At 39.5% G+C, this 14,973-nt stretch overlaps 1 protein-coding gene across 6 annotated transcripts in view; it reads left to right on the forward strand.

Annotated features, from left to right (window-relative positions):
• The window catches only part of AFG2A (AFG2 AAA ATPase homolog A), a 291,079-nt gene that overhangs the window by 158,170 nt on the left and 117,936 nt on the right, over positions 1–14,973 (forward strand). Inside the window, exon 16 of one of the 6 annotated variants that reach the window (XM_079154021.1) lies at positions 10,930–13,349. The exons of the other annotated variants lie outside the window; for them this stretch is intronic. Within the exon in view, the coding sequence (XP_079010147.1) occupies positions 10,930–11,031 (102 nt within the window). The 3' untranslated portion in view covers positions 11,032–13,349. Of the gene's footprint in view, positions 1–10,929; positions 13,350–14,973 lie in introns of those variants that run through there. 6 annotated transcript variants of the gene reach the window in all.

Here is a 14,973-nt window from a genome sequence, read left to right on the forward strand (position 1 = left end):
TCATATTGAGATTTTGCAAGTAGAAGGCCTCTCAATTTAAGGGTTAAAAATTGAAAATAAGAACAATTGTCAAGCAGTGAATATCTAATAGCTTTCCCAGTTACTATCTATGTGACCAAACCACTTAGTTTCTTGGAACCTTAATTTCCAATCATAGCAACAGCATGAGGTTATAGGACTGACCAGAGGAAAATGTATAAAGCACAAAAAACAAAACAAACAAACAAACAAACAAACAAAAAACACACAGGGCATGTGCTTGAAATAAATTTGCTATCATTTAAGGTCTTTTAAAACAAATTACTTCAGAAACCTCAGTAAAGGTGACCAAAAAGTGCAACAAGTGCTTTTGACTAACAGGGAATCTGAATCTCTTGCTAGCATTTTTTCTCTCCAGTTTCATCCCCTGCCTGTCCTTCCTACTTCATGACCCTGAATCCTTACCACTTTGGTAATACTAGGGATGGAACCAGGATCTTGACTGCAGGGTATGCACTCCACCATAGAGCCCCAACCCCACCCTTCCCATTGTGTTTTGAGACAGGGTCTTGCTGAGTGGGGGAAGCCAGCCTCAAACTGGACACCCTCCTGCTCAGCCTCCCAGTTAGCTGGGGTCACAGGTAGTGTGCACTGTTCCCAGCTGCTTTTATGTTTATCTTAAACCACAGTGAGATTTTGTTGTAAAAAGAAATTCTTTTGGGTACTAAAAAAAAAAATAATCATTTTCATTCTTCTCAAAGGAAGTGAAAAATACTTTAATGCCCAGAAATTTACCACTGTGTTACCAGTGTCCTGGCATGTGTATGTTAAACTCATTCACGTAGCTTCAAAGGACTAACACCCAGGATGTGGGCAGGTTTTAAATTAGAACTCAGCCCGTGGCTGGGTTTAGTTAGCAAGTTTATCTGCTAGTTATAGTTCCTCTAACTATGCTTCATTTCTGTTTTGAACAGGAAAACAGAACAGAATCTTAAAGATAGAAGGACAGTTTTAACAAGGGTAGACCACCAAGGCAACAATATTACAAGATGGTTCATGGGTCCGTACTGGTTGCATAATCCATAAGATGCCTGTCCCTTAATTGGTGGCCTTCCCACTAAAGGAAGAGTTAAGACTCTTAGAGAAGAGGTTGTTGAAAGATGACAGGGGTTTTGACTTTTGAACCCTCAGTTATACAGTAGCTTACTTTTTGTTTGTATTTTTCAGAATTGATACAAAGAATCAAAGCACCATCTGAATTTTGAATGAATATGTTACTGTCAAAAGGTGAAGAACCCGGGCTTGGGTTGTGGCTCAGTGATAGAGCATTTGCCTGGCATGTGTGAGGCCCTGGGTTCCATCTTCAGCACTACATATAAATAAATAAATAAAAATAAAGGCCATTGACAACTAAAACGATATTTTTTTAAAAACAGGTGAACTATTAGGAGAGGATTGGTTGGTTTTGTTGTTGTTTGTTTTTTGTCCTGAAGATTGAACCCCGAGGGGTGCTCTACCACTGAGCTGTACTCCATCCCATTTTATTTTAACAAGGTCTCACAAAATTGCTTAGGGCCTTGCTGTTTCTCAGACTGGACTTGAAATTGTGGTTTTCCTGTCTTCAGTCTCCCAAGTCACTGAAATTACGGGGATTACCTTACCTGGCAAGAGAGGGTTTGTTTTTGTTTTTGTTTTTTAAAGATGAAGGGCAGGTAAATTGTTAAAAAGGAAGAATAGAGAAATTAGTATGAGCCTTCTTCTAATTCTCATTCCTGATTTATATATCAGAGTCTCAATGACTTCTTAATTAGTTAACATAAAACAACTCTGGCTATATTTACTTCAGCTTTAAGCATCACAAAATATGTGGTCTTTCCTAAAAACACAGTTTTTTATCATTAAGTAAAAGTAAATATTTCCTCCTTTATGAAAGATTGAAGCCATTTATCTTAAATAGTGAAACTTGTTGAAAGATTCCTCCCCATCGTACAGTCACAGAAACTGGATATTGAAAAGGACCTTTGAGCTGTCTTAGTCCATAGCAGTGGGTGTGGCTGATCAGCACACAGCCTCCTCAGCCCCACATACATGCACTCCACTGTAGGATTGCCCGGTGGATCTGGAATCTTTCACACACACACACACACACACCTCCTCACACCTTCCCCTCACTGTGCTGTCACCAGGGTCGTGGGCATCTGTCATGCTGAAACTGAGTAATGTCTGCAGTGTGCCAGAGCATAGACTACATCAAAGTCACTGACTTTTGACTCCTCATTTTACGTGTGGCCATCCTAGCTCTGAGAAGATATATTGATTTGCCCAAAATCACTTTGGACAGAGAAGAATATTAAACCTACATCTCAGATCAAGTTGTTCTCTATTTCATTGAGACATTTTAAAGTTTGGGGATTCTCCTGGAATCAGTGTGACCATGTATTTACAATGGAAGTTTGATCTGAGAAATTTCAGAGGAAAGTTATACATGTGGTAGGGGGAGGATACATAGTTTGGGTCCTAATGCAGTTGTATATAAACTCAGTATAAAAATCTTGGTTTCCTGAGGAATCTATTAATTTACTTATAGGCATAACAATGATGGAGATAAATAAAATGTCTTTTTTTCAGTTTTTCATCTCTCTGCAAGTTCCCAGTGTTGTAATACCTATTATGTAGTAGCTTCCCAAAGAAGTTTGTGTCAAGAAATAGAGTACACAGGTGGTATATAAACATGCTTGCTGTTGCGTCATGTCAGTGGAAGAAAATACAGAAGGAACATTTGAGCACAATAAGTCTTTCCAAAAGAGAGCTTTACTTGCTGCGACCTGTCTGCAGCAGTCGGAGGAAGGAAGTCAGCAAGAATGGGACAGCATGCCAGACGGCAGGTGCCAGAATGTCTCATCACCTCAGCTCAAGAGGAAGTGAGCTCTGTAACTCAAAACAAGGTTCAGATTCAGCTGCTAGAATTACAAGGGTGTCCAGGATTTCAGAGTCCACTTACCTATCAATAAAGGTGAGCTTAAACTAAATATTATAGTGAGTTTTGAGACAAGTGCTCAAAGAGACCTTAGAAGTCATGTCCACCCCTTATATTTTCAGATGAAGTTAACGTGGATCAGAGAACACTCTAATTCCTAGTCCAGCGTTCTGTCCAGTACACTCTTGTTAGGAAGAAAAAATATTCTAACCTGTTACTTTCAAAGTCCAGGTTAAATCATGCCCCACTGGAAATGTGGATCTCTGTTATTTAATGGTAGCTACTAGTTGGTTCTGAAGAACTAGTTCTGGAGGTATAGGGATAACCTATTAAGTTTTCTTTTATAAAAGTTTGATAAGTTTTTAATCTGATAGTTTGATAGTTTTGGAAGCTGCCAGATATGTTATTCTTAAAGTCATAATTCTCTCTCAATTAGAGTGTTGTTAAAGCAGCACAATTCTGTGGGGGAATATTTTGAACACCTAGATGGAGCCAGGTCAGATGGACATCATGGATGTCACAGTCAAGATCACTATTGTCAAGTGTACCATCACTTCATAGGAAGCTAAGAACAAAAGCGCAGCTGATCAAACTGTAATATACACTGATTGCAGGACTTTGATGTCTTCAGTGTCAGAAGATGGAGAAATCTGCTCCTTAGGATCACCGAAATGAGGAAGGTACTTGGTTAGTAGGATAAAGGCCTTTCTGAAAGAGAAGAAGCAGGGTTGAGTCAGGAGCATGCAGGAGCTGGAGCAGGTTCCTTCATAGCCAGGAAAGGCAGCTGAAGGGCTGGGAGGTGCTGAGAGAGAGGACAGTGCCTGGATCAAACCAGCTGTCTCAGACTTCAGTCTCCTGATTCTGTTTTAATAGTGAACAGGGTAATGTATCAGAAATTAAGTAAGCAATTTAAGTAGAAGAACAAGTTTCAATACCTCAGACTCTCCTAGAACTTAGAAGAGACATGAAATGATTGAATGTCAGTCTCAAGCATTTGAACCTTCCTATTTTAGGCAACAGTGAGTTACCAGAATTGGATTACCAAAGTATGCAATGTTTTTAGAAGATGAAGCTAACAAATGTGTGAATAATTATAATGTGCCAAAAATCTTGTTTCTTTTTTTTTTCCCCCCTCATAAGTACTCTGTCTGGGGGAACAATAGTGGTGACTTTCTCCCTACCCTCTCTTCCTTTTCTTTTTCCCTCTCTTCTCCTTTCTGTCCTTTCCCTTTCTGGCTTCTTTTCTTTCTCTACTTCTTTTAGAGAATTCCAAGTTTTAGACTTGATAGTAATGAAACAGTAGTTGTTTATATGAGTAAACTGTTAGGAAGGGATAAGACTCTGAGATTTTTACCCACCCTAACCTGAAAACTCAGTGCTAAAGCACTACATTCTAAATTAGGTTCCGTCCTTAAAAAAAAAAAAAAAAAAAAAAAAAAAAATAATGATTCACTTGGGTGGAGTGCAGGCCTGCCCAGAGCATCAGTTTTACTGCAGGCAAAATACAGACACACCTCTTCCTGAATCCCTGCGGCCAGCTTCTTGCTTATCATCCCCATCAGCTCCTTCCGAACTGCTAAATCACCTGCTGCTACTAACGCTTAGCCAGGCTTCCTGAGCCAGGCTGGCCCAGGCTGGTCTTGGACAGCCTTGTGCAGTACCTGTTTGGTGTTTCTTCTTCCACTTCCATCAAATCTCCTTGAATGAGAAACTGCCTTCCTGTTGTCTGCTTGCTAAATCTTCTAAAAATCAGATTTTCTGAACATCTCCAACAGACATTTGAGCTTCTCTGCATAAAACAATTACCTCTCCTTTTTGTTTCATACTTCAGTTCTCTCATTGCACGTCCCTGAGGGCTTGGATTATAGCTCCTCAGATTCATACCCCAAATGCTTAGTGCTGTGCTTGGTCTATAACAGATGACCATTAAATACTTACGATTGACTAATTAGATGATGGGGATTTACTTCATGATCTAGAAGGACAGACTGCTTCCAGCAGGGGTGATTAGGTAATCATTGTGCTTTGTCCTGGGGAAGGGGTATTTTAGGGAACTCAGCATTCCACATGGCAGTGATGTCCAGGCAAGGGCTGCAGACTTGAGAGCAAGACCTGCATTGGGAGAGTGGTACTTGACCTAACATCCATGGCTCAGATTTTATGACCTCAGTGGCTGAAGCTGGGAAGTAGGTTCAGAATTAGGTGGGCAGCTGAGAGAGAATTTCCCAATTGACAAGATAACTATCATGAGATTTTATGAAGATCAATCAGTGCTCAAACTGAATTAGTTGAGGCAGAAACTGTTGCTAGGGTTGAAGGTTACCCATGGTTCCTCAGGAGGGGATGTAAGATAAGAAGCTATGTAAAGACAAAGGACATACAGGAGTGACAGTGTGATGTGTGAAGTCTCTCACACCTGGATGCTGGTCGATTTACATGCTGTCACCATATTTTAAGAGAATTCTAGCAAGCATGGTAAATAGAGAGGAAAGTGGTCAGGTTTTGAGTAGGAGGGAGAGAGAGGGTCTACCAGCTATAAATCCCTGACTGTTAGGAAGGAACAAGACTGTAGGAAGGGTGGATAGGCAGTGACAGTCATTGGGAGGGCTGTCCCCTGGAGAGACAGCATCCTCCTGCTGCGGCTTCACGGAGGCAGGAAGAGACATTACGCACCCACCTGTCCAGAAGAGTGTGAGCAGATGAGCAAGGGTTTGGAAACAGTGCCACACAGGAAGAATCAAGGTGTTCTGAGAGTTTAATTGATGATAAAGCAGACTCTTGTCTTCAAATGCTTGCAATGTCTGCCTCGTGGAAGTGAGACTTTTAAGTAGATTCAGTTCACTCCACACATCCATTTGTACATTAGAAGCAACTTTTCTCTTAAACATGCAGCATTTACTATCAGTTTCAGCAGACCACTGTCAGTAGTCTAGAAAGTACACATTGGAAGGAAATGTTGATGGTGACAAATGTTTTCAAAAAACCAAATTATTAATGTATATTAATTACTATCCCCAGGTAAATAAACAAAAGAAGAAGTGGGCTGAGGGGTAGCTCAGTGATGAGCATAGGAAGGCCTTGGGTTCAGTTCCTAGCAATACCAAGAAAGAAAGAAAGAGAGAGAGAGAGAGAGAGAGAAAGAAAGATAGATAGATTGATTAATGGACCCAGTAATGGCTTGGAACTTACTGTGTTATTTCATAAATATTTCAGAATTTATGGTTCTCATAAAACAGGAAGTACACACATATCAGAAAGTGTAAATGCTCATGTATAAATTATAAAATCTCTTTTAAAATGAGTAGCAAATTTTATTTATAAGGACTTATCCTGGCATGGCATAAAGAACATTTGGTCGACAGTCGGTCATGCCTGAATCTGAAGCCAGTTCTGCCACTTCCTAGCTATTTCAACTTTTGGTGTATTATTCAGCTTCTCTGGGTCATGACTTAATCATGTATAAAAAAGGGATATAAACTCTCTACAGATTAATAATAATATTTGCATATTACATAGAATAAACCCTAGTTCATATTTGATATTTAAAATTGGCAGCTATTAAAGGTTTTCATAAGCCTGCTATGTAGATACAAAATGGTAAAGTGGAAAGAACATGGGCTTTGGAGCCAGACTATGCTGGCTTTGAGACCTAGTTCAGTCACTTAATTAGCTGTACATCCGTAGCAACCTGTTTAACCAATTTGAACCCTGGTTCTTTTATCTTTAAATGAGAACAATACCTGACCACAAGTTCAGATATTAAATTTAGTTCATGCTTATTAGTGCTGTGATTAGCAGAGTCTGGTATATTGTAAAAGCTCAGCGTTTCTTTCATTTAATTTCTCCAAGTGTATGAAGAGACAGTACCCCACTCGTGGCCTGTTAACATGGGTGTTACGGACTTTGGTGGACTGAAGGTCCTGGCTGGGCTCCACAGTCCCTTAGAGAGGGAGAGCTGCCCTTTGCCAGTACAGACCCCTGAGGCATGAACCTGACAGACTGTCTGCTATTATGCAGCCCTCAAAAGGACACTTGTAAGTTTTAGTATATGAAGACAGGACAGAGGGTCAAATTTCTTTAACACAAAAGTAAATAGTGCAGGTCAGTGATGTTCAAGCACACTTACTGTAATTACTTCTGACTAAACTTCACTTAGTACGGATAAAGCTCTGCATCTTGTAGGAGGGCGCAGTGATCAGAGACAAGACTCAAAATCTGTCACTTGAACACCTAGTTTTCTCCTTTGCGTCAGAGTACCGCAGTGTGTCTATATTGATGTTCTGGTCAGACTTGCTTCCTGATCACTAACTATTCCACTCTCTGCACATTTACCATGCTCTTCTTTGACCTCTTATAAAAATTGTGAGTCACTTTTCAGGAGTCACCTCAAGATCTGCCTCCTCTGACCTTAGCGATCTTTTCAGCCAGTGATTTTCCCTAGCGTGTTCTCTCAGAACCCCACTTCTCTAACTTTGACCCTCACTTCGTATTTTGAGCTCTTCTGTATTTATTTTATGTGTGTAACTTATTTCCCCAATAGAAATCTAAACCCCAATAGAAATCTAAACACTTCAAAAAGAGGAAACTGTATTGTTGGATTTCTGTGTCACCTGCTGACTTAGCAAAAAATGTATTAACTTAATTGTAAAAATATGCAATTAAGATTTATTAAAATGCATTTGATTTGGGGTTTTTACTGACGACTCTGTGCCATCACTTCATTACTTTATTCAGTTAATTTGCCTTTGAGAATTTCCTGAGCACTTCTGCTTTAATAATTGTCAAAACTTTGAGGTGTCGTATGCCATAAAATAGACTAAGCGTTCTGATTCTTAGTTCAGTTTTCATTCTGTTAGACATGAATACTGAAACAAACAACAAATGCCACTTATTAGTGATTCTGGTTTTAGATAGACTGACTGACCCACTGACGGACAGTAGGGTGGCTGGGGACTCCTTGGCCTCCCTTCTCTTCCTGGCTCAGCCTTCCCCAGAACTCCAAACACTCCTCGCTGAGATGCCTAACAAGTTTCCTGTAGCCACAATATTTATGTTTTAATAAACACATCTAGGACCCTGAAAAACCTCATGACTTAATATAATTTCTTAAAGTGGAGTTTCTAACACTTTCAAGTTTAATAAGGAGAAATGTTTTAGTTTATCTGTTTTTGCATAATTTTTTATGTTTGTAAAGCAAGAGCATACCTTTCCTTCTGGACAAATTAGTCCTCATTTCCCCTTTTTATGAATCTTCCTTTTAAACACATAATGTTCATAGAGAATTATTAATTTAATACTTCAAATGGGGCATAGTTATACATGGACTATTTCATATCTATTAGAACCTAAGTCATTTAAGATATAATAGGGACTGGGGTTCTGGCTTAGTGGTAGAGTGCTTGCCTAGCATGAGTGAGGCGCCCTGGGTTTGATTCTCAGCACCACGTATAAATGAATAAATAAAATAAAGGTCCATTGACACCTAAAAAATTTTTAAAAGATATAATAGGCATTATATCATTTTGTAAGTCATTTTCTCCCAAGTTTGCTGAAGGAAAAACCAAAGATTCCTTTTTTATGTACTAAAAGATGTAAATATTATTAATTTATGTCTGCTAGTTCTCCGTGGGAAAGGAAAATTGGGTATGACCCAGAACAGGATCTGTTTTTGTGTGAGTCGAGGAAGCTGCATAGTTCAGAGTAGACTGTTGTGCCCAGTGGGAGTAGCAGAACTGAGAGAGGGACCCCTGGGAGCGTGTGGGGTGGGCGAGGCCAGAAGAGAGGGCTCACAGCCGCTGTCCTCTGATTGGAGTGGTGGGTCTTAAAGGGGAGGGTTGTTGGGTCTTGAACAAGTCCATAGAGGAGTGCATGTGGTACTTGCTGACAACCTTGAGGGTAGGGTGACCTTAGAAGCTCTGAGGGAGTGAAGAGGTTTGTATCAGCCACTGACACCAAGGTCGGTGGATTATGGCAGGCATCCAGACCATGCTGAAATTTGAGAACTGAGTTTGGAGTTTGTTTTTTTGCACAGGGTTTGTCTGTTTTCTTCTCCTTGGAAGTAGGAGGTGCAGTGCAGAGCAGAGTATTACGTCTTAGTACTCACATTCCAAATCTAAATTATCATCCTAGCAGGTCTATACTTTCTCAGGGCATAATCCCTACTGCATATGTGGCCCTAGGCATGCACTCAGGGTTCCAACAGCAGTTAGGCGCAGGTTTAAAATATTCACCCTCAATAATTTCTGTCAATGTTTAGAAAAGCATTTAGGTCACCCAGGTCAAGAAACAAAGTTGGACAAAACAGTTTGATGGGGAAAGCTACTGGGTTCACTTTGGCAGTTCTTCAGTTATGATACTTGTAGTAGTTCTAGCGTACAGCTCTGTCTTTTCCGTCATCTAATTATAACGTGTAAGAACTGATCGCGTGTGCTCTTTGACTACAACCTTGGCAGTAATAACCCTAAACAAAGCTGCAGGCACTAATTACCTCCTTTTCCTAATCTGGGTTCTGATGTGCTTTTGAACTAGCAGTCTTTTGGTGCTCTGAGACAGCTCCCCCATCATTGGAGACATTTACTTCAGAATTCAGGAAACCAGATTTTTAAATAGAAGCTTTTTGCAGGAATTTTGATATTTGTAAGTCAGCAACCAATAACAGCAATCCACTCCATTAGCATTGTCTGCATATAAGGAGGTAAATGTAAAAGTATGCTTTACAGTACTTGTGAAGTGTGTGTGAGTTTTGAAGAAAATACAGAGATGACGAAGAACATTTTCCCATCTCCTGGTTGTCAGTCCATCTGTAGCTGACCAATAATATGGTCCTACATTTCTTTTCTAAGTAGGTGGAGGAAATGAAAAATAGCTTTGGGTTTATGTAAGTTGAAAGGAAAGTGATTCACTGAATCACTGAACACATCTTAAAAAATGGCAAGGCAGAGGGCCTAGGGTGTAGCTCAGTGGCAAAGCACTTGCCCAGCATGTGTGAGCCCAGGGTTGCATCCCCAGCACCACAAAAACAAGCAAAAAAAAAAAAAAAAAAGGCAGGTGCTATGGTTTTTTCTTTTTACTAAGTAGCCAAACTCTTTTAGCTGATGTCCTTGACAAAGAGAATACAATTCCATAAGAATAAAGAAAATTTAGTTCATAGCTTTTCTTCTTTTTTCATTATCCAGTAAGATTCTTTGCTAGTTTTTTCTTGCTTTTAAACTGTTTTATGACTTGGGCCACTCACTCTGACTCAGTTTCCTTCTCTTTTCACTGGGGTTATTAACCTACCATTTATCAAGTAATTGTGAGGATTAAATAAGATCACATCTGTGAAATGATTAGAATAGTGTCTGGTAATTATCAGTGATTATTAACTACTGTTTTAAATTGAGCCAGTATGTTTCAGCCACACCAGTAGAGAGAAAATTTCAGCTCTACCTTTCACTCCATGTGACCTTAGGAAAGTTACCCTTTTAGTTTCTCAGTCTCTGTATCTTTTAAGACAGAAATAATGTCACTACCCTCCTCCAGCTTTTGTGACAACCAGAGAAGTCAGTGCATGTAGAAGTGCTCAGGAAGACATGGCAGGTGGTGGACCTGTGGCAGGTGTTTCCAACAACAGCCTTATTAGGATGCCCAGGAGTATCTATAAGTGTACGCTTGTTCTATATGGTGGTCAAAAAGGGAAACAAAAATAGGTAATATGTAAGCACAAGAAATGAGGAGACTGCAGAGAGGAACAGATAGGAAAGTAAGTCCTACGGAAGCACCCTGTATGCCCAGAGAGAGGATAGGAAAGAGAGGAAAGTTCCAGAAAACTTTTCTTATTTCTAAAATTCATGTATTTGTTCACATACAGAAACACACACGTAAAATATGATCCTCTGCTGGAGCAAGGGCTCTGTGAGCTACTGTTTCCTGCTCCATAACTTTAATCCTACTGTGCTTTGTTTGCAAAGCTAATCATCTGTCCTCCCTTCTAGATTGCAAGCTCTTTCAGGGCAAGAAGAACATGGATGTCTTGCTCATCTTGGAACCCTGGTATCTGGCATGTGGAAAGTACTCAAATATTTAAATTCATTTGAAAATGCAACTTTTCTGACATTTTCCATAAATGTTTCTCCACAAATAATCCTTGAAAGATTGTGTATAACCAATGTGCCTTTATTGAATGTAACAATTTGTTTCAAAATTTTATTTTCGCAGTAATTAAAGTCTCAGCATTTATTTAAATTAAGTGCATCTGTAATTTAATATAATAATTCTTGCCACATCTTTAGGAAAAGACATTTTTTCACACACTTTATATGTCGTTTCTTAACTTCTTTATTCTTTTCAGAGTGTATTATTTTTTTGTTTGTAAAGCAACATACTTAATGCTTTAGCCAGTGGCTTTTTGCCATGCATTCTTAGTACTTCTTGGAATATTTGGTTTAGGAAGTAGGGTAATTAGTATATAAACATCTTGTAGCAGGACAACTCTAATTAGTGCCTTTGGCCTGGGTACAGTGATAAACAAAGTAAGATGCACGTCAGCATTCATCCTGACAGCTTATAAATATCCTGTTATGGCCCTTCAGGGCAGCATGCACAGATACATTAAATCATGTAGTAGTTTGAGACCATGAGAAAGAGTTTCATCATGTCATCTTAATGGTCTTTGCATGATAAATTAGCTGCCTAGCTTTGAAGGCTTTCATTAGTCTTAATTATCCAGAAATCCTAAACTTGCCATCAAACTGTATCCCTAATAACATTTTACATCTTTAGTGAAACATTGCTTCTTTAATCTGTACCTCAGCCAATTTTCTTTCTTTTTCAGGGGGTGGAGGAGTGGGGTGGAGATTGAACCAAGGGGTACTTAAGCACTAAGCCACACCCCTAGCCCTTTTTATTTTGAGACAGTCTTACTACATTGCTTAGGACCTTACTTACTAAGTTGCTGAGGCAGCTTTGAACTTGAGATTCTCCTGCCTCAGCCTCTTGAGTTACTGGATTACAGGCATGTGCCACCTAGCCCAATGGAATAGAAGGAAACTTCACAAACTTGATAAAAATTATATATACAATGTCAATACTAAAACTTTGAGGAGGTTTTAGAAAAAGCATGACAAACTTCCTTATACTGATGTCTCTGATACAGATCGGACTAATTCAATAGGAAAAAACAAAAGAGAAATACAAATGAACAGAAAGAAATGGTGGAAGGGGAAAAGACAAAATACACAAACAAGACAGTTCTTATCTGGAGATTGTATTTCGCGTATATAGCCAAACTGTTAAAGTTGGCAAAGACAAGTGATATAATTTAAAAAGTCAATAATCCTCCCCCTGTGCATTTACCAATAACTACATTTTAAAATGTTCAATAATTACAAAATCTAAAATGCATTTAGACATTAACCTAACAAAAGTCATAACTTTATGGAACAATTTGTAAAATTTCACTAATGGTGATAAGTGAGGACTTGCATAAATGAAAAGCTATAATGTGTATTGGTGGGGCACGTACCAACATAAAGACGTTTTCTTGTGGTGGTGGTGATTGAACACAGGGTCTCACACATGTGAGGCAAGTAAGTGCTCTGCCAGTGAGTCACATCCCTAGCCCCACGATATCATTTCTCAACAAATGTATTTCTAATAGGATATTTTTAAAGAACTCAGTAAATTGATTCTGATGAAGAAGAAAGTTCCACAAATAGCCAAGTCTATTTCAAAATGTACCAGGAAGAAGAACAATTTTTCAACCAGATTTTAATTAATATTAATAAAGCATTATGAAACTGGCACATAAACAGGAACAGACTAAAGATATAGAAAACTGGTCAAAAGCAGACCCATGGTGGGAAGAGGAGGATTAGTCGGATCTGTAGCAAAGACATCAGGATTAGCAGGTTTATTTGTCGTGTTTAGTATGTTCTTGGAAAGACTTATTTACAGATCTTTTTTAATTAGCTTAGATCACATACCATGTGAACTCCAGAGAGAAGAAAGACTTAAAATAGGTAAAACCATAGAGCTAATAGAAAAGAATGTAAGAGAATATCTTTCCCATCTTGACATAGGAAGAACTTCTTAAACTCTAGCACAAAAGCACAAACTCTGAGGGATAAATGGTTAGCTTTTCATTGTCAAAACTAAGGATTTCTGTGTAGGATAAGGAAATTAACAGTGATATATTGGAAGAGGATGTCTGCAACATTGAAAGCTGAAAATTGTTAAATATGTAATATAATATAAGAAATGCTTGCCAAACAAAAAGAATAAGAGTGAACCAGTATAAATAAAAGCAAAATTTATTCCTAGACAATTCATGGACTCCCAAGTATCCACGTGTATGGAGAGAGGTGTTTAACTTTGAGTAATAGAGAAAACTAAAGAAAACAACAGTAACATATCCCTGTATCTGCAGAGCGGATCACTGCAGAGCGAGTGATCTCCTGGACCCTTGGAACAGTAAATAGGTGGATGACTTAACACGCAGGAGCACCCAGGAGTCCCATTTCTGTGTACATATGCCAAAGAGACATAGTGTGCCGCATTATTATGTACAGTGTGGTGTGTTCCAGGATGGTAATTGCAGAGTTGTTTCTGGAATGTAGCGTTGAGGACAGCTGAAGTGGCCATCACTAGGTGACAGTTGAGTCAGAGGTGGTGGAAGGATGCCACCTGTGGAACCCTTGTGTGGCTTCAGCAGCCCCTGAGCATGCTGTCAGTGTCCTCCAGCCACAGTTCTTGGGAACACACACCTACCTGTTGGTGGAGCAAGCTGGTTTATTGATGATGCCTTGGGGGGAGGGGAGAAGTGCACACCCTGGGGAGCCAGGGGGCATCTCGGCAAAGAGGGTGCCAGGAGGAGCTCAGTTTGTGTGCCATGACTTGAGGGAGACCTTGCTCTGGGTGGGATATTTGGGGAGCTAGAGTAGTTGAATCTTTGGTTATCTTAATTGAATCCTAGGAGGGAAGCACACACCGAGGGAGTGACTGGCAGAGCATAGCAGTCACTCTTTCGAACTCGCATGGAGAATATGTGTTTTTTTTGTGTGTGTGGCTGGGACATTTTACCTAAACCTGGTTATGCCGTGGTCTTGTGTCTGTCTTAATCGATTCGCGTCACAACAATCATTGGCCTCATCTCAGGCCGATGTTCAGTGAAATTGTTTGCATCAACAGAACAGCTTATGACAGACAGCATGGAGGCCTTGCTGACCACACCAGGCCAGCTCCCAGACCTGCTGATCTCCTCAGGAACAGCAGCACAAAGAACTTAAAACAGTCGTAATAATTAGAAAGGTCTGACAACAAGATCTATGGCAAAATATTATTTATGTAAACTTAGTGCATAAATAAGGCATTGTGTGTATTATCCAATTTATATACATGGTCCTGAACCAAAAACATAGGTTTCCAACTCTAGTGGGGTTGAAGAGAAGGGTTCAGTGGCATATGTTGGGGCTGAAAGGAAATCCTATATGAGAGAGGAGTGCACATGGACCACTGTAGTAGTGTGCTGCAGATGGAGGGTTAGGTTGATTCAGTTCTCAGCATGTAGGGCCCGGGGCCAGTCCACATGTCAGAAAGTGGTAAGGAAAAGCCCCGCGCGGCCTGGGCCCAGCACCTTATCTGCACTTTCTAGCTTTGCCTGTTGGGAGGTGTTAGAGCACAATGTCTTCTTTAAACTCTTCCTAAATCTTTCATTTCTCCCAGCAGGAGTGAGCCACTATAGCATGTAAGCATGTTGATGCTTGCTGAAATAAAACATGCCCCCAATGTATAACGAGAGCATTAATATTTCATGTGGGAACTTGATTTACCTTTAAACATACCCAAAAGCTTTGGAAGTTAAAAAAAAAAAAAAAAAGTCAAAAAACCTCACATTAGCTTCAGAGGAAACCTAGTTTATTACAACATAGATAAAAGATTTCTTCATAAACCTTGAAATTAGTGCTGATGAGCACATTATTATATCATCATTTAACTTCTTAATTACAAAAGAATTTGATTTTTTAGGAGTAAGAGACATC

This window comes from Sciurus vulgaris (assembly GCF_902686455.1).
Source record: "Sciurus vulgaris genome assembly, chromosome: 9".
NCBI classification, from domain to species: Eukaryota; Metazoa; Chordata; class Mammalia; order Rodentia; family Sciuridae; genus Sciurus; species Sciurus vulgaris.